Source organism: Neophocaena asiaeorientalis, unplaced genomic scaffold (genome assembly GCF_003031525.2).
Source record: "Neophocaena asiaeorientalis asiaeorientalis breed wild unplaced genomic scaffold, Neophocaena_asiaeorientalis_V1.1 scaffold121, whole genome shotgun sequence".
In the NCBI taxonomy this organism is placed as follows: Eukaryota; Metazoa; Chordata; class Mammalia; order Artiodactyla; family Phocoenidae; genus Neophocaena; species Neophocaena asiaeorientalis.
The window spans coordinates 689,345-717,099 of record NW_020172142.1 but is presented as its reverse complement, the minus strand read 5'-3'; the positions used below and the strand labels follow the sequence as shown (position 1 = coordinate 717,099).

Here is a 27,755-nt window from a genome sequence, read left to right as displayed (position 1 = left end):
GTCTTTGAGTAGGTGGCAAAGGTGAAAATTGAAAATTCTGACCAACCGAAATTTCCTGTAACACCACAAATCTATGTAACTAGTAGGTAGATTGGTAGAAATGAAATAACATTCATTACTGATTCATTTATGAGAAATATATGAGCCAGCCTTATAATTGGGCTTCATGTAATAAAAGTTTCAAAATGTTTTCTTTAAGCAATATATTCTTTTCTATATTATCTAGCTTTTAAAACAATGTACTGAGGTTACAGCAAATCACATAATTTCTTTCTGGACAGCCATAAAATATTTGTACTCATCTACTTATACGGGTGTTAAGAGAACACATTTTGTAAAGTACTTTGAGAATCATTAATTCAAGATATTTTAGAAACAAAATATCTACTATTGTTTTCAGCAAAGAGATAGGGCAAAGGTGGGGGGTGCTGGACCACTGGGGGGCAGCATTTGGGACTGAGTTCCTGGAATCTGGGACAGAATGAGAGAAGCAGTAAGAGGAGAATAAAGGAGGAAGGAGGGGAGAGGAATAGAAGTATATTTTCTCAGCCTGTGCCACTGATGCTTGATCACACTTCACTTTATTTCTCTATAATTCTGTATTTTGTATAAATGTGTATAATTTTGCATAAAATCTGTATATTTCTAAACAGTATATTGTTGCTTTAATTCATATAAATCATATTACAGTGTATCTTAGGTTCTGGAGGATTTTGCTTTGTTTTTGTTTTGTTGTTTTGAAGATCAATATATTTAATATCTGGTAGCACAAAATCTCCCACCTTCTTCAAAATTGTCTTAGCTACTGCCCTTTACTCTCCTGTATAAATTTTAGAATCAATTTGTAAGGTTGCATGTGTGTGCGCACACGCACGCACACACACACACACACACACAAACCCGCTAGTAATTTTGACTGGAACTTATTTTTTATTTTTTTATTTTTTTGCGGTACGTGGGCCTCTCACTGTCGTGGCCTCTCCCGTTGCGGAGCACAGCCTCCGGACGCGCAGGCCCAGCGGCCACGGCACACGGGCCCAGCCGCTCCGCGGCATGTGGGATCTTCCCGGACCAAGGCACGAATCCGTGTCCCCTGCATAGGCAGGCGGACTCTCAACCACTGCACCACCAGGGAAGCCTGGAACTGCTTTTAACGTATAAATTCACTTGGCAAAAATTGTAATCTTGATATTGACCTTCTCTACCCATGAATATAGTGCCTTCTTCAGAGATTTCGGTCATTTTCTATGCCTGTGATGACTATCTGCTATTTTATAGCTGCCCAAAATATTTTGAAAATCCTTTCCCCATTTTAGGACTTCTCCACATTATAAATCTCACTTTCCCAGGTAGAATCCAAAAACTATTTCCCAGAAGCCCTTGCTACTTAGATGTACACATACAACCAATTTCCACTGAGCAGGTACAGCTTCTCAGAAGATGGAAATAAAGGTCATGACACCATACAGTCAGTATCCTACCAAAATGGTTGTGGGTGTACTTGCTTTTTCTCAGAATACGTAGCAAACCTCCTGGAGGTCTAGCCCCTCTCTTCAGTGGGGTGGGGTGGCAGTCTAGTAGCAGGCACCAGCAGCTGCTGGGTTTCCACTGGAGCCTCTTGGTACTGACCCTGGTCATTTTTCTTGGCATCTATGTGGCATCCCAGCTTGTTTCCTTTTTGGAAATTCTGTAAGCTACCTAGTGGTAGGCAGGAAATCCCTTTCTGCTTAAACGTGTTAAAATGGATTTTGGGGAATTCCCTGGTGGTCCAGTGGATAGGACTCCGTGCTTTCACTGCTATGCGGCTGAGTTCAATCCCTGGTCGGGGAAACTAAGATCCCACAAACCACATGGTAAGGCCAAAAAAAAAAAGAAAAAGATTAATGTTGAACAGAGTGACAGCAGGCCACAAGCTAACATCTTCAAGGAACGAGGGCATGTGACCCAGAGGTTCCAGCCTAATGACGTAAGATTCAAAGGTGGAGGTTTTGGCGAAAAGGGAGAGGTGGAGAATGGCCTGAACCTGGCACAGAGAAAGAGGAGGACCCAAGCTATGTGACATTAGGAATGTGGAAGAAATATAACCACCATTTCAGAGGGTGCCTGGGTAGAAACAGCACCCTCAAGGGATGAGGTTTTGATTACAGCGAGAAGGTAAAGGCAATGTTCAGGGATGCTGAGCACGAAGGGACTTTCACTACCAATGGGCCGCCAGCTTCAGAGAGTGGAGTGAAGTTTTCAGTAGCTGGAGAAAGGTAACACATGAAGACAAAAAGGGGAATTGCAGAGATGTAGATGATTACATTTCCAAGAGGTGGAGGTTACCCTTGAGTTCCGGGTTCCTTGTGGTGACTGAGATAAACACATAGTACGTGCTGAGAATGTTCTGACAGTCTCAGGACTGCTAACAATGGGAAGGCTGAGACTGCAGGATGGTGGTGGGGTCTGGACCCCTAGTGAGCGAGGCTCTTACTTCATTCCTGCCGCCTGAGGCCTGACGACAGGGTAGTCTTACTCCAATACTTGGGGCCTCCTCTTAATACGGGCTGATGAAGGCACAAAGCCCTAGACTTCGGTTCGGGGAAATCTCCTTGAAGTACTGACATTTCTTTTATGACTTCCTCCTCTCCCATGTCTCTATTCCTCTCTTTACTGCCTACTTAACTATTAGGTCACCTATCCTGGACCTCTTTTTACCACTTTCACCTCTTCTTGTTATACTTTCTGGGTGATTCCCTTGACTTTATTTTCCAATGCTGACACTGAGTGTCTCATTTCTGATATCAACTTTGTTTTCAAGAGTTCTTTTTTGTTCTCTGAATTTTCCTTTTTTTCAGCAATCTATTGTCTCAGGGTTAGTTGCAAACATCTTCTGTAACCTTAGGATTCTAAATTTTCTTCTTACTGCATAGTCTGTTTCAATAGCGCTTTTTTCCCCCGTTTCAGCCTTTTTCACATCCTTGGCTTTTTTTTTTTTATTTAAAAATGGAGCATCAAAAAGCTGGTGAGAAGTTCTGCGTGCACAGTTGGCACTTCTGTGTGGAGCTATTTTACTGAGGAATCACTGGTCTCTTCACTTGACTTGATCAGATCTCCCAAAGAAAGTTCTGATTTCCAGCCTAGAAGGCGCACAAGTCTATTAGCAGGCTCTGGATAGAACCAGGAGTAGGTGAGGGGGTGACAGAGAAGGACCTAACATTCAGTGTGGTTCCCCAACATTCAAAATTCCTGCTACACTGCTCCAGAGAAGAGAGAGGTGGGGAACTGACCAGGAATCTAAGTTCTTCTTAAAGACTTTTAGCCAATTTTCCTGTTCTTCACCCCACCAGCATCCCCTTCTTCCAGAGGTTTCTGAATCTTCAGTTCCTAAGCCTTTCTGGGAATTCTGCCACATGGGGGTGCTGCTCAGCTTCCTGCAATGTGGCTTAGGATTTACCTTTCTCAGCTCTGCTAAAAGTCACAACCCTTTCACCTGATTTTGAGCTTCCAAAATGTTGTCATCAGCTTATTTTCATTGTTCTTCTGAGTTTACGCTTTTTAATTTTTAAACTCTTTACTATCTTAGTGGAGGTTCAGGAGGGTGTAAATGCTAACATGTTCAACTGCCATCTTTGCCAAACCCTGGGGACTTCCCTGGTGGTCCAGTGGGAAAGAATCCGCCTTACAATGCAGGGGATGCAGGTTCAATCCCTGGTCAGGGAACTAAGATCCCACATGCCGTGGGGCAACTAAGCCCGTGCGCCACAACTATTGAGCTCATGCGCCTCAACTAGAGAGCCTGCGTGCTGCAAACTACAGAGCCCACGCGCTCTGGACCCTGCGCACCACAACTACAGAGCTCACACGCCCTGGAGCCTGCACACCGCAACTGGAGAAGAGAAAACCCACATGCCACAACTAGAGAAAAGCCCGTGCCACAACGAAAGATCCCGCCTGCCTCAATGAAGATCCTGTATGCCACAACTAAGACCCAATGCAGCCAAAAATAAATTAAGTAAGTAAATAAATAAATAAACAAACACCAAACTCTGCTGTGTATCTTATTTCTAAGTTTATTGGGAAGGGGGCTGGTGGTCTGTTTGCTTGGTTTTTAGTTTTTGGTTAATTTTTTTTGTTTCCCACCACCATCCCGCCGCCCACCCCAACCTTCTGAATTGCAAGCCTTCAAACTCATTTTCTAAAGAATGCATCCAAGACTGTAAACATTGCTCCAAGTACCACCTTTCACCACATCCCCTAAACCCTGCTATGATCTATTCTTACTGTTGTTCAGTTCTACATCATCTGCAGCTTTCACTTTGCGCTCTCTTTAACCCAAGAGCTAGTTTGAAGTGTACTAACTTTATATAAGAAAAAAATTTTCCTCATTCTTTCATCCAACATGCAAATAAACCACAAAAACAGCAAAAGGTAACCAATGTCAACCCCATGAACCTTCTGGCAGTGGAGACCTCAAGAACTCTTCATAAGCTACATCAGTTCTCTTTGCCCCCTTTTTTCCCTACAGAACAAATTTCACTTACTTTTCTCTTTTCTTCTAAAACTCTTACCACCTAAACTACTTTTAGAGGTTTCTCTCCTGAAGATCACTGTGAAATAGGGCAAGCCCTTTATCAAGGTACACCCCCCAGGCATTTGCTGCTCAAGGTACCGCTCTCAAAGTGTGGTCCACACTAAAGGTCTGGGCATCACCATGGATATCCAAAATCAGAATCTCTGAGAGTTTGGCCAGAAAATTACTCTTTTTATACCAGCTTATTCGGACACATGGTAAAGTTTAAGAACCACTAATGTAAAGGTTTTTCTGTTAACTGCAATGGAGACACATGTAGACAGCAAAAGCAACTTTAAAAAAATGTTATGGCCCCTTCCATCAACATTTAAGGATTTACTTTATATTAGTGCTAATACAGGCAGACCTCAGAGATACTTCTGGTTCAGTTCCAGACCACCACCATAAAGCAAATATAGCAAGAAAGCAAGCCACATGAATATTTTGGTTTCCCAGTGCATATAAAAGTTGTTTACACTATAGTCTATGAAGTATGTAATAGCATTGTCTAAAAAAAGAACATACCTTAATTAAAAAATACTTTATTGCTAAAAACTCTTAACCATTATCCAACAATGCAGTTTTGTCACAAACCTTCAATTTGTAAAAAAACAAGTTATCTGCGAAATGGATAAAGTGAAGCGCAATAAAACAAGGTGTGCCTGTAATGCATAACTCAAGTTCTTTTTCCAGGAATTACTTCACACAGTCCTTTGCACAGTTATAAAAGATTCTCACCTAAGGTCAAAAGCAAGAGCAATCCAAAATTCCACTTCACTAACCTGTCACATAAGCTTAACCACTGACCCGTTACATAGCCCTCTTTATTCCTAAAATACAATTCTGCAGGCATATTCAGATTTCCCCCAAATCGGTTGCTCCTATTTCTTTAGTAATTTGCCAAAGTTCATGTTTACAATTTGGAGAAAAGTCAATGTAGAAACCAGTGCTTGCAAACAGGAAATCAGAATGCACACCAAGAAAAATTTATGCAACAGATGGAACAAAGATGAATGCCTTGGTGTATGTTTACTTAGGAAACCAAAGTTACAAGGAAACATCTAGATACCAAGAGCAAAACTAAAGATTAAAAAAAAACAACTTCATGTTTAAAGACATGATTGCTATTCATCATATAAATGATTGTTATCACTGTATGTTTTCTTTTTTTTTAAACTGGTTATTTCAAATGATCTTTTGCAGAGACGTACAAGATCCTCAATGATCTGTGTCAATAGCAACCCAACTTCAACTGCATGAATACACACCTTCACCCAGTGAACAATCTGCATTCATTTCTAAAGGCCATGGTTGGAAGCTCATTGCAATTCTCAACTCTGACAGGTCTTAAATGCCTCCTCTGTTTCTCCCAGGCTGCTTCTCTCTAATCACAGGGGCCTAATACGGGGATGTCCTCTCTCTCAAACGTCCCTAATTCACCAAAGCGTCCTATTAGCACTTCGACCACCAGCAGCCCCACAATGCACACACGGCCGTTACTGTTCAAGTCTGAAAGGGACCAAAATGAAGGTCAAGTATTTCCATTTTCTACCCAGAAATAAACAGAAAATATCATACAAGCACAGTCTTTAAATATATCTCGATTACAATGGCGCTTATGCCGAAACAGCCGTAACACATGTACGGTGTAAAAGCCACAAATCAAGCTTAAGTTAGGTTGGAGATCTGCTGTGTGTAACAGCCAGAGAAGTGCCAAGACAGAGCTCACGAGGGGTGAAGAGAAGGGGTCAGAATAACTGGGGAAGGCTTCACAGTGGGAGGAAGACCCTGGAAGACTCGTACTATTTGGACAGGAGAAGAAGGGACTCCAGAGGCGGGCAGCAGCATTAACACGGGCCTGGAGGCAGGAATGAGGACGGCATGTGGCAAGGCCAGTGAAGGTATGGCCACAGCCGGAGCAGAGCAGAGGCCCTGGAAAGGCATGTTAGCTAAGGCTGAAGAGGGGCCCTGGGGACACAGCAGGGACGGCCTGAGAGCCTTGCCAGGCTTCTTCTCCACGGGGTGCAATTTCTGATGCTGAACAAAGCTGCCGTACCACTTGAAGGCTTTCCCACATGCCTGACACTCATAAGGCTTCTCTCCGGTGTGAACTCTCTGATGTTGAATGGAAGCAATCTTCTGGGTGAACGCCTTGCCACACTCCTTACACTGGTAGGGTTTCTCCCCGGTGTGAATTCTCTGGTGGGCGATAAAGAGTGACCTACACCCAAAAGCTTTCCAACATTCCTTACATTTATAGAGTTTCTCCCCAGTGTGTAGCCTGTGATGCTGAAGGTAGGCTGCGCTCCGACGGAAGGCCTTGCCGCACTCCTTACACTCATACGGCTTCTCGCCCGTGTGGATCCGCTGATGCTGGGTCAAGGCTGTGTTGGAGCTCAGACCTTTGCCACACTCCTTACATTCATAGGGTCCTGCGCCAATGTGATTTTTCTCGTGTACGATACAGTCATAGCTGGACTTGAAAGCTTTGCCACATTCCTTACATTTGAAGGGCTTCTCCCCAGTGTGGCTCATCTGATGCCGAATGAGCTTTGAGTTATATCTGAAGATCTTCCCACATTCTTTACACTCGTAGAACTTCATTCCACCTCGAAGTATTAGATTGGGATTCAGACTGAAAGTCTGCCATGGTGCCTTGCTTTTAAAATCAAAGTGCTGAGACACGTTTCTAAAAAGCCCTCCCACTGGCATGCTGTGCACCTCTGTTTCTTCAGGGGCTTCCTGCTTTACCACTGGCTCTTCTGTCTTAGTCCAGGACTCACCACCTGACCAAAGAAACCACAAGTGTTCCTCGTTACTGAACTGGAAGGGAAACAGGTCCTGATTTTCTCTCGTAGGAAGTGATTTTTAAAAAATTACCAATAAGATGGCTACAAGTATCCATAAAGGAGGATGAGAGAGAAAAAGAAAAACAATAACATGTAACTGGAGAAGTGATGACACTGGAACCAGTCCAGGAAGTGCCTCTTATAAGGAAGGGCTGGGGAATGAACCAGGGCAGGTGAAATGTGCAGAATGAGAATGGGAAGGGGACTTCCCTGGCTGTCCAGTGGTTAGGACGCCATGCTTCCACTGCAGGGGGCTCAGGTTCAATCCCTGGTTGGGGAACTAAGGTCCCGCAAGCAATGCGGCACAGCCAGTTAAAAAAGGGGATGGGGGTAAGGAAAAGAGGCAGGAGGGGAAAAAAAGAAAAAAGAGTGGGAGAGGTGAGAGGAATCAGTAAGAAATGGAAACAGGTTTTAAAAGAGAGAGAGGGAGATCTCGAAGAAGGGAAAAGACACCCGTTAGATGAGCGGCTGAGCAGTGTGGTAACACACACAGAGAGACAATGGATCCCAATGCCCCACCTGGAAGCCAGGAAACCACCCATATTCTGAATTCTAAATAATGGCCTGATAATTCTACTTTTTTTTTTTTTTTTTTTTGCAGTACGTGGGCCTCTTACTGTTGTGGCCTCTCCCGTTGCAGAGCACAGGCTCCGGACGCACAGGCTCAGCGGCCAGGGCTCACGGGCCCAGCCGCTCCACAGCATGTGGGATCTTCCCGGACCGGGGCATGAACCCATGTCCCCTGCATCGGCAGGCAGACTCTCAACCACTGCACCACCAGGGAAGCCCTGATAATTCTACTTCTAAATATTCCACATAGGTGTTCCAGTGGTTAGGACTCTGTGTTCTCACTGCTGAGGGCCAAGGTTCAATCCCTGGTCGGGGAACTAAGATCCCACAAGCCACGCAGCACGGCCAAAAAAAAAAAAATCCACATAATATTCTGGGATAAAACATTAGTTCTTTCAGAAAGTCAGCCAGAACACAAGTTGATCGAAGAGCTGTAGGCTACTGTGGTATTACTGCTAAAGGAACCACTATTTACAACGTTGCAGTATGTGTGAGAAATGAGGCTTGGAAACTTTCTTCCTAAAAGAAAGAAAACCCAAGTAAACAAAAGCTCCCGGGACTGGTAAGCAGTCTCTGGGAAATTTTAGGGTGGGTGGGTGTATTGGGTGTGGTATTGGGGGAATATTCTTGCCCTTTCCTCTATAGCCCTATAGAAAACAAATACATCGTAAATCTCACGATTATGACATCAGGAATTTTTAAATACTAAACATGATTTAAACACTAAAGAGGCAAATAAAATCATAGCTATGGCACAGATAAATCAGTTTGACCCACAGAATAATATTTTCCTTAAAAGTATGGCTGAAACCCTACTTCTTTGCCATGAAAATTGGCATAAAATTCAATATTTTCCCTGGTAAAGTGAGAAAAGAGGTGGTTTCAGAGGTAGTGGGTCACAGCTTTTCCATGGGAGGATAGCCATGTGGATGTGGACAGCGTGCAGCTATGCACTCCTAGCGACTGGTCCTTCCGGGCTCAGCGCGGGAGCTCAACAGAGGTCAGAGAGTGTACTGAGTACTACCTTATAAAAACTACAGGGAGCTTTGTTCTCTGCTGCAGGAGAAATATTTCTAGTAAACCAGGAAGGCAAACCAGAAAGCACTAGGTCCTCTTACTCACCTGGACAGATGCCTCTCAAAATCTCTGCTTCCCAGGGATCTGGGCCCCATGGTGCTTCCCCTCTCTCCAGCTGTGAGATCAGAACAGGTGTAGGGAATGGAAGTGCTTCTCCAGCAAGAAAGAGAGAGAGACAAGTTGAGGGGAGACATCCAGAGCTGTTCCTGAGATCTCTCTGCCCATCCCATCGTGGGCTAGTTGGGGAGGGGAGAAGTGGACTGCCCAGGGGACCAATGGGCCACCAGGGGTTCTGAGGAAGGGGTCCAAACTGTGCTCCAAGGTATGGCCAGGGAGACAGTGATTCTCCTCAGGGAGAAAGTACAAGCTCACCCTGACTCAGAAGAAAGGAAATCCCTCCAGGAAGGATGTATGTACTGATATCCTGGGAGGCTCCTCCACACAGGAGAGGGCCCACATCCCACAACACTGGAAGGATGGAGGAACAGAGGTCTCCCGGGGGTACCCGGGAGAATCCTCTCCCTCAGGGTCCAGAACCACGCTCTTCCCTGGGAAATAATGAAGTCTAATTTCAAAGCCAAAGGGAATCTGGGATTTCCCCACTCAGCATCTCCAAAGGCTGATAAGTGCAGAACTCCCCTCTGGAGCCATCAAACCTAAGGACTACTAGAATCCCCAAGACATCTGAGAAGACGTGAAACTATCACAGAGGGCCAATGAGAGAGACCTTACCCAGGGAAGCCACATTTGCATAATTCTCCAGCATCACCTCCCTGTACAGGGCCTTCTGCACAGGCTCCAGGCTGGCCCACTGGTTCTGGGTAAAGTACACGGCCACATCTTCAAAAGTCACTGGCTCCTGAAACAACAGGTTCCTGCTGAAGCCTTGAGCGAGGGCCAGAAGGGGGCAGTCTGAGCTGCAGGGAAGAGATGGACCTGCCAGGGTCTGTGACTCTGAGCCCCATGGAAGGTTTGCTCTATGGACAAGAGCATTCAGCACCCCAGCCAGAGGCCAATGTTCCCATCTCCAAACTCAGAACACCAATGCTCTCCCACCTACTCAGTTCTGGGGCTCCAAACTGTCATCCTAACCTCATAACTTGGCATCTGGGGCTCTCCTGCCTCGTAACTGCATCAACCCCTATGTTCATTTCTCCATGGATCTGTCCCTCTAGCACCTGCTGCCCTCATGTACTCTTAACCTGTCACCTAATTTTCTGTACACCAACCACTCTCTCTGTCTTCCCTCAGCCGAAGTACATATGCATGGCCGCATGTACTCCCTGCCCCAGCTTCTCCTGGCCTTCCCCAACAGCTTCCACTATGCGCAGAGGAGCCACTCCTTAGGAATAGTCCCAGTGCAGCTACATGTAAAAAGTGAAGTTAGAACATTCTTTAACACCATACACTAAAATAAACTCAAAATGGATTAAAGACCTAAATGTAAGACCAGATACTATAAAACTCTTAGAGGAAAACATAGGCAGAACACTCTCTGACATAAATCACAGCAAGATCTTTTCTGATCGTCTCCTGAAGTAATGGAAATAAAAACAAAAATAAACAAATGAGACCTAACTAAACTCAAAAGCTTTTGCACAGCAAAGGAAACCATAAACAAAACAAAAAGACAACCCACAGAATGGGAGAAAATATTTGCAAACGATGTGACCAACAAGGGATTAATCTCCAGAATTTACAAAAAAGCTCATGAAACTCAATGTTAAAAAAAAACAACCCAATCCAAAAATGGGCAAAAGACCTAAATAGACATTTCTCCAAAGAAGACATACAGATGGCCAAGAGGCACATGAAAAGATGCTCAGGACCTCTGATTATTAGAGAAACGCAAATCAACACTACAATGAGATTCACCTCACACCAATCAGAATGGCCATTAACAAAAAATCTACTAACAATAAATGCTGAAGAGGGTGTGGACAGAAAGAAACCCACTGCACTGCTGGTGGGAATGTAAATTTGTAACAGCCACTATGGAGAACAGTATGGAGGTTCCTTAAAAAACTAAAAATAGAGCTACCATATGATCCAGCAATCCCACTCCTGCGCATATATCTGGAGAAAAACATGGTTCGAAAGGACACATGCACCCCAATGTTCACTGCAGCACTGTTTACAATAGCCAAGACATGGAAGCAACCTAAATGTCCATTGAGAGAAGAATGAATAAAAAAGATGTGGTACATATATACAATGGAATATTACTCAGCCATTAAAAAGAATGAAATAGTGCCATTTGCAGCAACATGGATGGACCTGGAGATTATCATACTAAGTGAAGTAAGTTAGACAGAGAAAGCCAAATACCATATGATATTGCTTATATGCAGAATCTAAAAAAAAAAAAAAAAAAGATACAAATTAACTTATTTACAAAACAGAAACAGACTCACAGACTTAGAGAATGAACTTATGGTTACCAGGGGACTGGCAGTGGGGGGAAGGGACGGACTGGGAGTTTGGGATTGACATGTATACACTGCTATATTTAAAACAGATATCCAACAAGGACCCAATGTATAGCACAGGGAACTCTGCTCAATATTCTGTAATAACCTAAATGGGAAAAGAATTTGAAAAGGAAAAGATACTTGTATATGTATAACAGAATCACCTTGCTGTACACCTGAAACTAACACAACATCGTTAATCAACTATACTCCATAATAAAATAAAAATTAGGAAGCATCAGGAAGATGGTGGTGTGGGAAGATGCAGAGTTTGCCTCTCCCCACAACTAGGGCGCCTGCCAGATGCTGGTGGGGGACCCTGATGCCCAAAGAGATGGGAATAAGCCCCAAGTGAACCAGTAGGACATGGGGCTACTGAGCAGGGAGGAGAGGTGGAGGCTAGATAGGACCGGCGGCCCTGAAGGGTGGCTGAGGGGCGGGAGGGGGTCCCATAACTAGTGGGACCCTCAGGGGCTCGGATCATGGGGAGCATACCCAGTGTTTCCCCTGCCCAATCTCCAGGACCAGAGGAGCAAGAGACGGGCGGAGGGCGTTTGTACCACCCACTCGGGCCCACGGAGACTGCTAAGTTCCCAGGCTGATTCCCCAGCCCTCCAAAGCCCACTCCAGGCCGCATCGGTCCCGGGAAGGGAGACCGGGGAGAACAGGAGAGGCAGGCGGGAGGGGCCCTCTGGGACTGGAGGAGCAGGAGAGGAGCAAGGGCATTTGCCCTGCCCACTCGGGCCCAGGATACCTGCTGAGCTCCCAAGCGGGGTTACCCACCCTCTGAAACCAGAGGTGGGGGGTACGCCTGGGCCCCTTCTGTTCTGTTGAGCCTAAGCCCCACCCCCCACCCCCGTCAGGGCCTTTTCCAGTCCTGTGGGTCCTAAGCATAGGCCATGCCCACCACCCAAACCTCGCCCCTGCTTAGGCCATGCCTTCCAGAGCCAAGGCCTTTTCCATCTTTTTTTTTTCCTACTCCTTGTTTTTACTATTATGGTTCTGTTTTACCTTCTGGTTGTTGTTTCATCTATATTTTTATTTTTATATTTTTTCTAACATATCTGTTAGCTTCCTAGTTTAATTTTATTTTTTACTTTGTTACTGTTCTCCTTTTTCTTTTTTCTTTTTTTTTTTTTGCACCACCCTGCACGGCTTGCAGGGTCTTGCTTCACGAGCTGGGGGTCGGGCTGAAGCTCCTGCAGTGGGAGCTCCGAGTCTGAACCACTGAGCTAACAGAGAACCTCAGGCCCCAGGAAATAGTCATCGCAGTGAGGTCTCCCAGAGGTCCTCATCTTGGCACCAAGACCCAGCTCTACCTAACAGCCTACAAACTCCAGTGTTGGAAGCCTCAGGCCAAACAACCAGTGAGACAGGAACACAATTCCACTCACAAAAAAAAGGAAAAAAAAAAAAAGGAGATGGCAGAAAAATATGTCACACATGAAGGAACAAGGTAAAAACCTACAAGACCAAATAAATGAAGAGGAAATAGGCAATCTACCTGAAAAAGAATTCAGAGTAATGACAGTAAAGATGATCCAGAATCTCGGAAATAGAATGGAGGCAAGGACTGAGAAAATACAAGAACTGTTTAACAAAGATCTAGAACAACTAAAGAATAAACAAACAGAGGTGAACAACACAATAACTGAAATTAAAAATACACTAAAAGGAATCAATAACAGAAAAACTGAGGCAGAAGAATGAATAAGTGAGCTGGAAGACAAAATAGTGGAAATAAACTGCCAAGGAGCACAGTAAAGAAAAAAGAATGAAAAGAATTGAAGACAATCTCAGAGACCTCTAGGACAACACTAAACACACCAACATTCGAATTATAGGGGTCCCAGAAGAAGAAGAGAAAAAGAAAGGGTCTGAGAAAATATTTGAAGAGATTATAGTCAAAAACTTCCCTAACATGGGAAAGGAAATAGTCACCCAAGTCCAGGAAGCAGAGAGTCCCATACAGGATAAACCCTAGGAAAAATACACCAAGACACATATTAATCAAACTAACAAAAATTAAATTCAAAGATAATGGAAATAAAAACAAAAATAAACAAATGGGACCTAATAAAAATTAAAAGGTTTTGCACAGCAAAGGAACCCATAAACAAGATGAAAAGACAACCCTCCAAATGGGAGAAAGTATTTGCAAATGAAACAATGGACAAAGGATTAATCTCCAAAATATACAAACAGCTCATGGAGCTCAATATCAAAAATACAAACAATTCAATTAAAAAATGGGCAGAAGACCTAAGTAGATATTTCACCAAAGAACACATACAGATGGCCTAGAGACACATGAAAAGATGCTCAACATCACTAATTACTAGAGAAATGCAAATCAAAACTCCAGTGAGGTATCACCTCACACTGGTCAGAACGGCCATTATCAAAAACTCTAGAAACAATAAATGCTGGAAAGTGGCTTCTCTTGTTGTGGAGCACAGGCTCTAGGCACATGGGCTTCAGTAGTTGTGGCACGTGGGCTCAGGAGTTGTGGCGCATGGGCTTAGGTACTCTGCGGCATGTGGGATCTTCCCGGACCAGGGCTCGAACCTGTGTCCCCTGCACTGGCAGGCGGATTCTTAATCACTGCACCACCAGGAAGCCCCATTTGGTGGGTACTTTTAAATCTTATCTTTGGGACTTCCCTGGTGGTCTAGTGGTTAAGACTTCACCTTCCAATGCAGTGAGTGCGGGTTCAATCCCTGGTCAGGGAGCTAAAATCCAACAAGCCTCGGGGCCAAAAAACCAAAAACATAAAACAGAAGCAATATTGTAACAAATTCAATAAAGACTTTAAAAATGGTCCACATCAAAAAAATCTTGTCTTTCATTTACTCTTTACAACATATATATGAAGTCAGAGTTGTTACTCCCGTTTTTCAACGGATGAAACTAAGATTCAGAAAAATTCATTACTTTGCCCAAGATCACACAGCCAGGAAGTGACACAGCTGGGACTTCAACCCAAACCTGTCAAACAGCAAACCTGGGCTCTTCCCACATAGCATGCTGCCTCCGACACGGGCCTCACGAACTTCTCCGAACACATAGCTAACCCCTGAACCTCATCATAACCTGGTGTTGCCCCATCTTTGGAGAACATCTTTTCAAACCCAACTTCCAAAATTACCTATCAAGCCATCTTTACTGTGCTCCCTCCAGGCCACGTGGGGCCCCTCCCCCAATCTACACTGAGCGATCAGCTAGCTATTTCAAAACCACACACACCATCCTAGGAGCCAGAGCCTCTGCATCTTCCATGAGATGTAGGAGCAGTTTCTAACGGTGTCCACTGGCTACCTTCTCTGCTTCTATAGACAGCACAGTGCAGACCACAGAGACTGGGCTCAGCCTGGAGGGGTTTCCTGCCTTCTGCACCTTCTCACCTTCATTCCATCTCCTAGGAGATTCTCACCACCCTATGCAGTCCAATGAAAAGGAAGACACCTACCCACAGGGGCTCAGCTAAGCCCCTTACTCTTTGAGTGTCCCAGTCTCTCCTGGAAGCCTGTGCACTGGAGTCAGCAGAGGGGACAGGGAGAAGGGAATGCTCTCACAACTGCTCCTGGGGGGAGCAGGGAAGAAACACACCCCAAGCATAAATGCTGGCAACTTAAACTGCTCCCAGCCACTCTACTGGCACTACACTCAGGTCTTTCTTAGAGGGTCCTTTGCAAACAAGAACTAAGGAACTCAGTTCAAAAGGAAACGTTGAGAGAAGAACAAATTTAGAAACTTCTCAAAGGGAGAGTTGACCCTTAAGCTGGGCAATGACGAGGCTCAAAGGGCCCCCCAAATAGCTTGAGCCCCAAATCCAAACATCAGACAGAACCATGATGTCCTGTGAGTAATCACTGCTTCAACAACAAGGCATTAAAGGGCTTCTGATGACAGCGACCACAGGCTCACAGGTAAACCAAAGTTCACCTCTGCGTGCAGCAAGTCAAACCTCACTCCCTCACATCTTCAGAGCTGTTCTCACAACTTTCTCCACCCAGTACCATCTTCCTCCCCAAATTGTTCTTCCCATCTGCTGTCAAATAACCCCAGGTATCATGAGTCCAAAAAAATGCCTATTATTAAAGGAGAACTTACTTTTTCAAGACAGTTAGGTTGTTGATACATTCTTCTTCCTCCTATGGATGGCCCCTATGTACCTCAACTTATTTTAATTTTCTCCACAGTATTTTTCATCATCTGACAAATTATACTTTTATTGTCTATCTCCCCCCACCAGGTTGTAAGTTATGAGGCAAGGATTCTGTTTTGTTCATTATTGGTTTACTAGCACACAGTACATTTGCCTGGCAGATGCAAGATGATTAATATGAATTTGCTGAAAGAATTAATTTCAAAAATGGTTTGATCACCAATAAAAATTTTTATACTTATGAAGAAGGTCAGAAAACAACAGCAAATACCACCTTAACAGTGAAGCGCCAGAGCACATCCATTAAAGTTCATGGTTTATACCAGGCACTGAGGTTCTACTTTCTGTGAAAGACTGGAGGAGAAGCATAAATATAGGAAAGAAACATAAACATCTTTGCTTGCAGATGAAATAGCTATCTGCCTAAAAAATATCCAAGATGCAGGAGAATAAACAAAAAACATTTAAAACTGACAAAATAATTCATTAAGTTAGCTAGATATAGGATAAGTGAACAAAAAAGATTACCTTTCCTAAATACCACCATAAACAATTAAAAGACAAAAAAAGAGAAAATAAGATGCCATTCATATGAAAATAGCTAAGAACCGACCTAACAAAAACCTGCAAAACCAAGACAAGAAAACTAAATGTTTATTAAAATAAATAAAAGAGGAACTGAATAAATTGAAACATACAGTGTTTCTAAATGGGAAGAATCAAACTTGTAAAGAAGTCAATTACCCCAATTTTGCCTAGGAATTCAAAACAATCCACTCCCCCACCAAAAAATCAATGAGATTCATACAGGGGTAGGGGATCATTTTGAGTAATCTGAAAAAATTAAGTGTGAAAGACTAGCTGAGAAGGTTTTGAAGGAAATACATTTTTGAAAGAAATGATGAGGGGTAATTAAACCCTACCTTAAAAGGACAATCCTTCAAGAAAACGAGACTCCAAGCCATAGATAGTGAGAAAATATTTTAAAAGACATAATAAAGGACTATTATCCCAAGTATATAGAAAACTCTTAAAACTCAATAAGAAAATGAACAACCCGATTCAAAAAATGGGCAAAAGACCTGAACAGATACCTCACCAAAGAAGTTATACAGATGGCAAACAGGTATATGAAAAGATGCTATACAACAGCGGTCCCTAACCAAGGACCAGTTTCGTGGAAGACAATTTTTCCACGGACTGGACGGGGGTGTTGGGGGTGGTTCAGGCGGTAATGTGAGCGATGGGGAGCGGCCGATGAAGCTTCGCTTGATCACCGCTTACCTTCTGCTGTGCAGCCTGGTTCCTAACAGGACCAGTCCAGTACCGGTCCTTGGCCTCGGGGTTGGGGACCCCTGCTCTACAACATATATCTTCAGGCAAATGCAAATTAAATCAATGAGATACCACTACACATCTATTAGAATGGCCAAAATCCAAAACACTGACAATACCAAATGCTGACAAGGATGTGGAGCAACACAAACACTCATTCATTGCTGGCAGGAATACAAACTGGTGTGGCCACTCTGGAAGACATTTAACAGCTTCTTACAAAACTAAACATACTCTTACCATATGATCCAGCAATCATGCTCCTCGGTATCTTCCCAATGAGTTGAAAACTTACGTCCACACAAAAACCTGCACAAGGATGTTTAGAGCAGCTTTATTCATAATTGCCAAAACTTGGAAGCAACCAAGATGTCCTTCAGTAGGTGAATGGAGAAATAAACTGTGGTACAATCAGTCAATGGAATATTACTCAGCACTAAAACGAAATAAGCTATCAAGCCATGAAAAGTCACACAAGACCTTAAATGAATACTGCTAAATGAATAAAACCAAAATGAAAAGGTATGATACCAACTACACAACATCCTGGAAAAGGCAAAAAGATCAACAGTTGCCAGCAAGGGAGGGCAGAACACAGAGAATTTTTAGGGCCTTTGAAGAGGCTCTGTATGATACTACAATAATAGATACATACCATTACACATTTGTAACCCATAGAATGTACAACACCAAGAGTGAACCCTGGGCTTCCCAGGTAGCACAGTGGTTAAGAATCCACCTGCCAATGTAGGGGACATGGGTTCGAGCCCTGGCCAGGAAGATCTCGCATGCCGTGGAGCAACTAAGCCCGTGCGCCACAACCACTGAGCCTGCGCTCTAGAGCCCACGAGCCACAACTACTGAAGGCCGTGTGCCACAACTACTGAAGCTTGTGCTCCTACAGCCTGTGCTCCAAAACAAGAGAAGAAACTGCAATGAGAAGGCCTCGCACCGCAACAAAGAGTAGCCCCCGCTCGCTACAACTAGAGAAAGCCCGCGTGCAGCAATGAAGACCCAACGCAGCCAAAGAATAAATTAAATAAATAAACTAAATCTACTAAAAAAGAGTGAACGCTAATGAAAGCTACGGACTTTATGTGACTATGATGTGTCAGTGTAGGATCATCAATTGTAACTAATGTACCACTCTGATAATGATGGAGGCTCTGCATGTGTGGAGCAAGGAAGCATATGGGGACTCTGTGCTTTTTGCTCAATTTTGCTATGAACCTAAAACGTCTCTAAAAAAATAAAGTCTACTAAAAAAGAAAGGGAAAGGGGCAGGGAGAGCAATACTTAATCTCTTACCTGGACTGCAATATCATCCTGACTCACACTCTTCTGCAACCAATGTACACTACAGGCTGAAAACCTTTTTAATATATAAATCCATCCCTTTCAACTCCCCTGCTTAAAATCCGTTAGTGTCTTCCTACTGGACCCAGAATAGAACCCGAAATCTTCACAGTGACCTCCAAGCCATGTGCCCAGCTGTCCCACCTCACAATCAACTACTTCCTCTGACCTCTCCCTGTCTCCAGAGTACACCCAGCTTTCTCTCCCAGCCCAGGGCCGATGCATCTGCTGTCCTCTCTGGAAAGTTCTTCTTTACTTCTTTCTCCAGTAGTTTCCAAGACTATTTCTACCTCATCCTTGAGGTCTCAACGTCATGTGACCACTTCCATGAGGGCTTCCCCGACCACTACCTTCAAAGGTAGCTTCTTTGGGGCTTCTCAAATTTGAGAAGGTGCGTAAGAATCACCTGGAGAGCTTGTTACAACAGATTCCTGACCCCATTTACCCTACCCTCCTCACCAATCTGACTCCAAGTCTAGAGTGGGACTAACAATTTGCAATTCTAATGAGCACCCAGGTGATCCTAATGCTGCCCACCTATGGACCACACTTTTACAAAGCACTGAACTTTAGCAACAGGTAATTATAGTAACTTATTTGTTTTTGGTAAAAGTACCCTCCATGAGAAAAGGGAACCTGTCTGCATTATTCAGTACTATGCACCTAGCATTTAGAAAGCACATATGGAAAAAACAATGCTGGTCTCTCTGGGATACATCTACTACTTGTGGAGCAATCTCTTCAATAAAGAATTTCTCTGGGGCTTCCCTGGTGGCACAGTGGTTAAGAATCTGCCTGCCAATGCAGGGGACACGGGTTCGAGCCCTGATCCGGGAAGATCCCACATGTCGCGGAGCAGCTGAGCCCGTGCGCCACAACTACTGAGCCTACGCTCTAGAGCCTGTGAGCCACAACTACTGAGACCACGTGCCACAACTACTAAAGGCCGCGCACTTAGAGCCCACCCTTCGCAACAAGAGAAGCCACCGCAATGAGAAGCCCGCGCACCACAACGAAGAGTAGCCCCCACTCGACGCGCCTAAAGAAAGCCCGCACACAGCAACGATGACCCAACGCAGCCAAAAATAAATTATTTATTTATTAATTTTTTTAAAAAAAAGAATTTCTCTGATCTCGGTAGGCAACATTTTTTTTTTAAATCCCACATTCCTAATTTATCCCCCACCCCCAACTCATTTCCCCTTTGGCAAGGCTGTTTCCTGTATCTGTGCTGGCAACTTTTATTTGTAGAACATGATCTGGATTTCCACATTCAGGGGAAATTTCTTGGCTTGGGTCCCCCTTTTTCCACTTAAATCTATTCATCCAAACTCATCACTCTGTATACACGAGACTCTTATTTCCTCCACCACGTATTTACAACCATAGCCCTTGGGATGGACTCAAGAGGGAAACCATAGCCTGGCCAAGTTAGGCCTTCTTGGTCCTTTCCTGATTACCTGATAGCTAATGTGATTTTTAAAAGACTGAAAAAAAGCTCAGCTCACCTGAGGCCAAGTGGTTTGGAGCATGGCTGATGTTCCCTGGCTCCGTGCACTGTCTTCTGGGTTTGGAAGAGCAAGAACCTTAAAAGCTAAAAGAAGAAGAGCTATGAGTGCAAGAGTCCCTGTGCTACGTCACCCACAGCCGCCTACAGTCTTCCGTCTTTTCCTTTCGAGAACTGGCAGGAGGCTCTATCAGCCCTGCTCTGGCTGATCGCCCCAAACCCTCATAAATTGCACTGCCTGGTCCTCGGGACAATCCACCACCTGCCTGCTCTGCCCAAGAGCGTTCTGGGGCCCATTCACATTGAGCGGACCTAGTGATCCAAGACAAATCCCGTCCCTACAGTGCTGGGTCTGAACAAACAAAAACCTAAAAAAGCTCTTACAGGGACCATGACATTGACCCCAAAAAGGGTGCCTTTGGAGAAGGGAGACAGGGGTAGCTGGATCTGGATTGAGCTAAAATACTTAAGTGTTCCAGTGGGTGATGACAGGAGACTCCAACGGGTTCTCCACCCAAGGAAGGAGGAGACCCCAAATATCAGAAACTTCGGTACCGGGCACGGGAAGCAGTTGGGCCAACTTCTTCAAGACAAAAAAGAGGATCACGCCTCGGTGGGCAAGGGACTGGACCAGGGCTCTAGGAGGCCCCGCAGCCACCTCGGCGGCTTCTGCGAGGCCCAGACACCCGAGCACCGGGTCAGAGAGGCGAGTTCAGGGGCGGGGTGCTGACGAATCGCTAAGGAAAGCGAGGAAGCTGGCGCCGGACGAGACTAGCAGGAAGAACTCGCCTGAACCAAGCCTGTTCCCCTCAGAACCCCAAGAGGTGAGTCTCCGAAAGCCGATACGGAACCGAGCACGGGCGTCGAATGCCCCTCTAGGCCGTCCGGAAGCGGCCCATCTCGGTGGTCCCCGCGGCGCGGCCTCACGTGACCTGAGGGGGCGGGAATAAGGGCGGGCTCTTGCCCGTGACGTCGTTTGCGGGCGCCGCACCGCTGTGTTAGCGGCGGGTGCCTCCGCCCCTGTGCTTCAACCTTTGAGCCGATGATGCCACCTTGCTCTACTCAGATCTCGGCCTCTAGACCTAGGTGGGGCCCCAGTTAACCGACTGCCCCATCAGCTGTCGGCCGCCTTTATTCCTTGGGTCACCTGGAGCCTGAGCTGTGCGGGTGTGGGGAAAATGGCTTCTGTTGTGTCATCTCCTAGAGGCCCACGCCAGGCATTCCGCTTGGGTTCTAGGCTGGGCAGCCGTTAGGAGAACCATGGTTCCCATCTGGGCATGAACCCGTGTCCCCTGCATCGGCAGGCGGACTCTCAACCACTGCGCCACCAGGGAAGCTCCCATCTACCTTTTTAAGGTCCTCTCCCTTCCTAGGACCTAGGCGTGTGTGGGACCTTTTAGGGCAGATTCATTTAACAACCAAAATAACAGTGACTAAGGTTGCCAGGCATCCTGTATATACAAGTCCTATATTAAATGATTTTGTCCTGTATTGACTTTGGCAGGATGCCCTAAATGCCCTGTGTTTAGCTTTTTTCAATAGGGTACAAAAATTCTGTAGTTGACAGCTATTCCGCCTAGTTAACTGGCAAGTTACTTAAATTTCAACACTGGCTGAAAAAAACAATCATACCTCCACAAATGAAGATCTGGATAATCCCTTACAGTCTCTCCGGCAGGTTTGTCTGAGGCAAGGAAGTGGGGGTGGGGGAGCGGCGGCTGAGAAGTGAAACATTAAAAGGACTGTTTTTCAGATTCAAGAAACGAAGACTGTTCTTTGACCAAAGTTCCAAGCCACGAACGAGTAATTGCCCTTAAGACAGCCAATGACAGTGACAGTCTCACTTTGGTGACCCCTGCAACTATGCTTCTGAGAGTTATCAAATCAATGGCAGCCCCAATCTTCAGAACATGAGCCAATCAGTGACAAATGCCCTTGAAAGCTAGCCAATCAATGATAGTCCTACCCACTGGACAACAGCTAATTAGCAAATGCCTCACTACCATGACGATGCTTCTGAAAATCAATGGGTCAACAATAGCCTTACTTTAGTGACCACTTCTTGCCAGTGTGGTTGCCAACATGAACAGACTTTTTCTTTGACCACTGATAGGTCTACTGAACACAGTTCCATATATATGGTTCCTACTCACCAAGTACTTCAGAGCTAAAAGGGGAAATTGGCCTCCCACTGCTAGAAGACAGAATGACCCTAGATATCTGTATATATGACTCTATCCCAGGAGTTACCTACTATACAGTAAAAATTACAAGATATTGCTGAAATTAATAAAAATCTAAATAAATGGAGAGATTTACCATGTTCACAAATCAAGAGTCTATATAATTAAGATGTCAATTATACCAAAATTGATGTACAGATTCAATACAATCTCAATCAAAATCCCAGGACATATTTTGTAGAAATTGACAAATTGATTCTAACATTCATATGGAAATGTAAAGGACCTGGAAATGCCAAAACAACAGAAAACAAAGTAGGAGGACTAACAACATATGACTTTGATACTTAGAAAAACTATAGTAATTAATGCAGTGTGTTAATGGCAACAAGATGGACAAACAGATCAACAAACAGGAACAAAACAGAATCTAGAACTAGACCCACACATATATGGACAATGGTGCTACAACAAGTTACCCATTTGGAAAGGAAGGGAGTGTGAGAGAGAGGGAGGAAGGAACTTGGATCCATACCTCATGCCCTATACAAAGTTTAATTGAAAATAGATGACAGAACTAAATGTAAAATCTAAAACTATAAAACTCCTAGAAGGAAAAATAGGAAAAAGCCTTTGTAAAATTGGGCAAGGCAAAGATTTCTTTAAAATGCCACTAAAAGCACAATCCATAAAGGAACAAACTGATAAATTAGACCTCATCAATATCAAAAGCTTCTGCTCTTCAAAAGATATTGTTAAGAGAATGAAAAGACAGACCACAGGCTGGAAGAAAATATTTGGAAATCACATATATGAAAAAGGACCTGTATCTATAATATATAAAAACCTCTCAAAGATCAATAAAAAGAAAAGCCAGTAAAAACATAGGCAAAACATATAAACAGAGACTTTACCAAAGAAGACAAAATGGAAGGCAAATAAGCACATGAAAACATGCTCAACATCAATAGTCATTAGGGAAAGCAAATTAAAACCTTAATGAGATAGCATTACACACTTATTATAATAGCTAAAATTAAAAATGCTAACAATCTCAAGTGTAGGCAAAGATGTATTAGAAATGGAACCCTCACACAATGCTGGTAGGAAGGTAAAGTGGCACAACTTCTTGGTAAAACAATCTGAAGATACTTAAAAAGTTAAATATACACATACCTTATGACTCAGCCGTTCCACTTCTGGTGTTTACCTAAGAGAAATAAAAGTGTACATCCTTACAAAGACTTGAACACAAATGTTCACAGCAGCTTTATTTGTAATAGCCAAAAACTGGAAATAACCCAAACGCCCATCAAGAGGTGAACGGACAAATAGATGGTGGTATATCAATAGTAGAATACTACTCAGCAATAGAAAGGAATGAACCACTGATATTATGCAACATGGATGAATCTCAAAATAATTATACTGAGTGGAGTTCCCTTAAGGTCTAGTGGTTAGGATTTGGAAAAAAAAAAAAATTATGCTGAGAAAGACACCAGGCCAAAAAGAATACATACAAGGTGTTAACATTTGTATAAAATCCTAGAAAAGGAAAGCTAATCCAAAGTGACAGAAGGAATTCCCTGGATGTCTGGTGGTTAGGACTCCATGCTTTCACTGCCAAGGGCCCAAGTTCAATCCCTGGTCGTGGAACTAAGATCCCACAAGCCGCAAGGCACAGACAAAACAAAAAACAAGAACAAAAAACCCCCACAGTGACAGAAAGCAGATCAGTGTTTGCTTGGGGAGAGCCAAGAGGGAGGGATTACAAAGGGGCATAAGAGAAGTTTCGGGTGTTATGGCTATGTTTATTATCTTGATTGTGGTGATTGTTTCACTGGTATATACATAAGTCAAAACTTACCAACGACATTATGATAATAACACTTTAGTTTATTATGCTCCAGTCACTGTTCTAACTACTTCTATGTGTATTAATGCAGTTAATCCTCAGCACAATCCTGTGAGGTAGACGGTCACACACCTGGGTTCATACCAAAGTTGGCCTGGCTCCGAATGATTAACCACTACCCTCTGCTTCCTGCAGTGGGCAAAGTCAAGCTGTCTGCACGAGTGGATGCTACGACAGAACATATTTACTTCTCTTGCAACCGCAGGTAACAGAAAATAATGGTGGCTTCTTCCAGATCATAAAAATTAACCAGATGAAATTGCAAGGGAATGTTTGCTGATGGGAGGTCACTTGGAACAGTAATGAGATGGACAAATTTAAGACAAATAGGGCCTTGCATCTCATTCAAAGGGTACAAACACCCCATTTTTGCAAAGGCATAGACTGCAACTGAGTAGCAAAGAGTCACTGCAGAGTCAGAAGTAGTGAGGGTGGGCACTGTACCCAAGGTAGGTCTCTGGAAGTCTGCACCCTATTAGGACTGTCCTTCCAAGATGCAGATGGCTCCACACAGATAGGGCCCCTCTGTTTTTGTGTTTAAGAGACTTCCAATATACAGATTTTAATAGAGGGTCCACATAGCTTGCCTTTTCTTAACCCTTGTTTAGGGTTGCACATCTGAGAAAGGATGCAGGGGAGATAAAATTTTAAGAGGTACAAGGTCTGAAATGTCTTTATTCTATACCCACACTTGAGGGTATAAAATTCTGGCGGAAATCATTTCCCTTAGAATGTCAAAGGCATACACCATTGTCATCTAACTGTCAAGGTTGCTGTTGAGAAATCCAGTGCTATTCTTACTCCTGATCTTTTGTTTTCCCTCTCTAGAAACGTTTTAACATCTTCCCTTTAAACCTGGTGCTTTGATCATTCACAGTGATGGTCTTTGATGTAGGTTTCCCCCCAATCCATCTTGCTGGGCACTTGGTGTATCCTTTCAATCTGGAAACCTTCCTTTGATGTTTTTAAGTTTGGGGGTTTGTTTCTTGTCTTTTCTAACTGTAAAGAGAGTTCATCTTGGGGAAACAAGGGTTAAGAGAACCTGAGGAAAGTTTCATGATGGAAGCTGAGAGTCTGAATTAAACAGCTTAGTGGGACAGGCCAGAGAAGCACGCGTTGCAGTTATACAGAGAGAAGCAGCTGATGTTTAAGAATTAGCACAGTTAGGGACTTCCCTGGTGGTCCAGTGGTTAGGAATCCACCTTCCAACGCAGGGGAAGTGGGTTCGATCCCTGGTCAGGGAACAAAGATCCCACATGCCACAGGGCAACTAAGCCTGCGAGCTACAGCTAATGAGCCCGCACACTCTGGAGCCCACGCCACAACTAGAGAGAAGCTGGTGCGACACAACGAAAGATCCTGCATGCTGCAATTAAGACCCCATGCAGCCATAAATAAATAAACAGAATTAGCACAGTTCAGAAAATGCAGTGATGCCACTGATCAAAAGCGTGAAGATGGGGAGAAACAAGAGGCACTGTGAGCCTAGCTGTGGAGAGTGCTACTCTTGGACACGTCTCCTGCACGTGGAGTTTCTGATGCAGGATGAACCTTCCACACCAGCTAAAGGTTTTCCCACACACCTTACACTCAAGGTTTCTCACCAGTGTGGCCACGCTCATGCTGAACCAGGGTGATTTTCTGATTGAACGCCTTCCCACACTCCTTACATTCAAAAGGTTTCTCCCCAGTGTGGATCCGCTGATGCTGAGTCAGGGCTGTGTTGGAGCTTAATCATTTCCCACACTCCTTACATTCACAGGGTTTCTCCCCAGTGTGCATTCGCTGATGGAGGATGAAACTTGAGCTAACAGCTGGAAGTTTTCCAACATGCGTCGCACTCATGGAGCTTCTCTCCAGTGTGGAACCTCTGGTGCTGGAGGAAGACGGGGCTGCAGCTGAAGGCCTTGCCGCACTCCCGACACTCATAAGGCTTTGCTCCAGTGTGGATTCTCTGATGCTGAATCAAGGCCATGTCCGAACTGAGACCTTTCCCACATTCTTTGCATTTAAATGGTTTCTTCCCAGTGTGGATTACCTGATGCCGGATAAGTAAGGAATTATAGCTGAAGTATTTTCCGCATTCTTTGCATTCAAAAGACTTTTCACCAGTGTGACATCTCTGATGTCTGTGGAAGTCTGCCATCCGAATGAAGCATCTGTCACATTTTCCACACTTATAAGATAGCTGACCGCTAGAAATTGTCTGATTTGTAGTGAGTTGTGTGCTAACACTAATGTATTTTCCCAGTTTCTCACACTTCTCCCCGCTCTCCACAGCACAGGCCTCCTGATACCTGGTTGACCCATCTGTGAAATCTCTCCTCTTTGACTTTGTCCTCTTAACCATCCCGTGGCTGTGCTGTTCTAGGTGGCTCCTGAAGCCAAGGTGCTGGGGAACATTCCCTGGCAGCCCTCCTAATGTCAGTCCGTGGGACTCTGCTTCTTTAGAAATGTGTTCTTTTGGCGTTGATTCTTCCTTGTCAGTTCTGGTCTCCCCGCCTGATATCATAAAAAGAAAATACAAGTGTCAGCCCCCAATATCACAAAAAGAAAATACTTATGCTAAAGAGGGAATAGGTTCAAGTGGTTCTGATTTGCCCTGAGTAAGGGGATATTTTCCAATATGTACACCAAATGATCAAAGACCACCACGCAGCAGAACCCCAAAAGTGGAACTCTGTGAAAGAGGCCAGGGAGGCCAGCAAGGCCAGGAGCATTCCTGTAAAGAGCGTGAAGACTGGAAAACAGCAGAGTCTGTTCACTAGGGCAGAAGGACCAATTGCTGTCTCCCAAGTGGATCGGATGGATCAGTGCAGATGTAAAGAAGTGATGAATGGAGAGCCCGAGGTGAGAGACGGCTGAGAGTGGAGAAGAAGGGGCAGTCGAGCAGCTCAAGTCCCACAAAAGGTCCCACGGGCTGAAATTCCTTAAGAGCTGCTTATTTTTTTAAATGTTATCCATGTCATAATCTTTGAGAGAGACCCAACCTCTGTCATCAAGTTGGCTCTAGTAAAGCAGCAGGCTCCTATGCAGTGGCTGAAGGGACCACGCAGGGCAAACACCACAGCATCCAGAAGGAAGGGGAAGACGTGCAGGCTTTCCTCTAAAAGAAAAGAACACTGGACATGTGAAGAACCCTTCCAAGAATGGACATCAGTCCTAGAGGCAACCACGTAACGATGGTTGTCCTTTTTCCTAAAACTCTATACAGGATGCACATACAGTCTAACACAACAATATGGAATGTGAAATCCTAAACTAACTAAAAAAGAAAAACTAATATAATCATCAGCACTGGGCCAGAGAAAAACCTCATGTGTTTACAAGCAAACTGTTTAGAAAATATTTTTTAACCCAGACAACCTGAAGTCTTGGGGTCATATCCAGGAAAGCACACAAGGCTGGAGCGGGGAGGCGGTGGGGAGCGATGTGCATTATTTTTTTTTAATATTTATTTATTTGGCAGCACCGGGTCTTAGTTGTGGCACGCGGGATCTTGGTTGCGGCGTGCGAGATCTTTTAGTTGCAGCATGCGGGATGTTTAGTTGTGGCATGCAAACTCTTAGTTGTGGCATGTGGGATCTAGTTCCCTGAGCAGGGATCAAACCCAGGCCCCCTGCATTGGGAGCACGGAGTCTTAGCCACTGGACCACGAGGGAAGTCCTGCGATGTGCATTATTAATGGACATTCTCTGTAAAGAGTCTGAAGAGCACAGGAAATTTTAACAGGCAGGGAATGGGTGAAGCAGAATAACAAAGGCAAAAAAAA

The 27,755-nt window shown here is 44.4% G+C and overlaps 1 protein-coding gene across 1 annotated transcript in view; it reads right to left on the bottom strand.

Moving 5' to 3' along the window:
- Positions 1–5,725: 5,725 nt before the first annotated feature.
- Positions 5,726–27,755, bottom strand: part of ZNF619 (zinc finger protein 619) — a 44,873-nt gene continuing 22,843 nt past the window's right edge. The window contains exons 8-15 of the mRNA XM_024753880.1: positions 25,825–26,021; positions 25,588–25,712; positions 20,732–20,817; positions 20,441–20,597; positions 19,887–19,972; positions 9,781–9,907; positions 9,094–9,198; positions 5,726–7,338 (exon numbers count right to left, since the gene is read on the bottom strand). Coding sequence (XP_024609648.1) covers positions 6,278–7,338; positions 9,094–9,198; positions 9,781–9,907; positions 19,887–19,972; positions 20,441–20,597; positions 20,732–20,817; positions 25,588–25,712; positions 25,825–26,021 — 1,944 coding nt within the window. The 3' untranslated portion in view covers positions 5,726–6,277. The remainder of the gene's footprint in view (positions 7,339–9,093; positions 9,199–9,780; positions 9,908–19,886; positions 19,973–20,440; positions 20,598–20,731; positions 20,818–25,587; positions 25,713–25,824; positions 26,022–27,755) is intronic.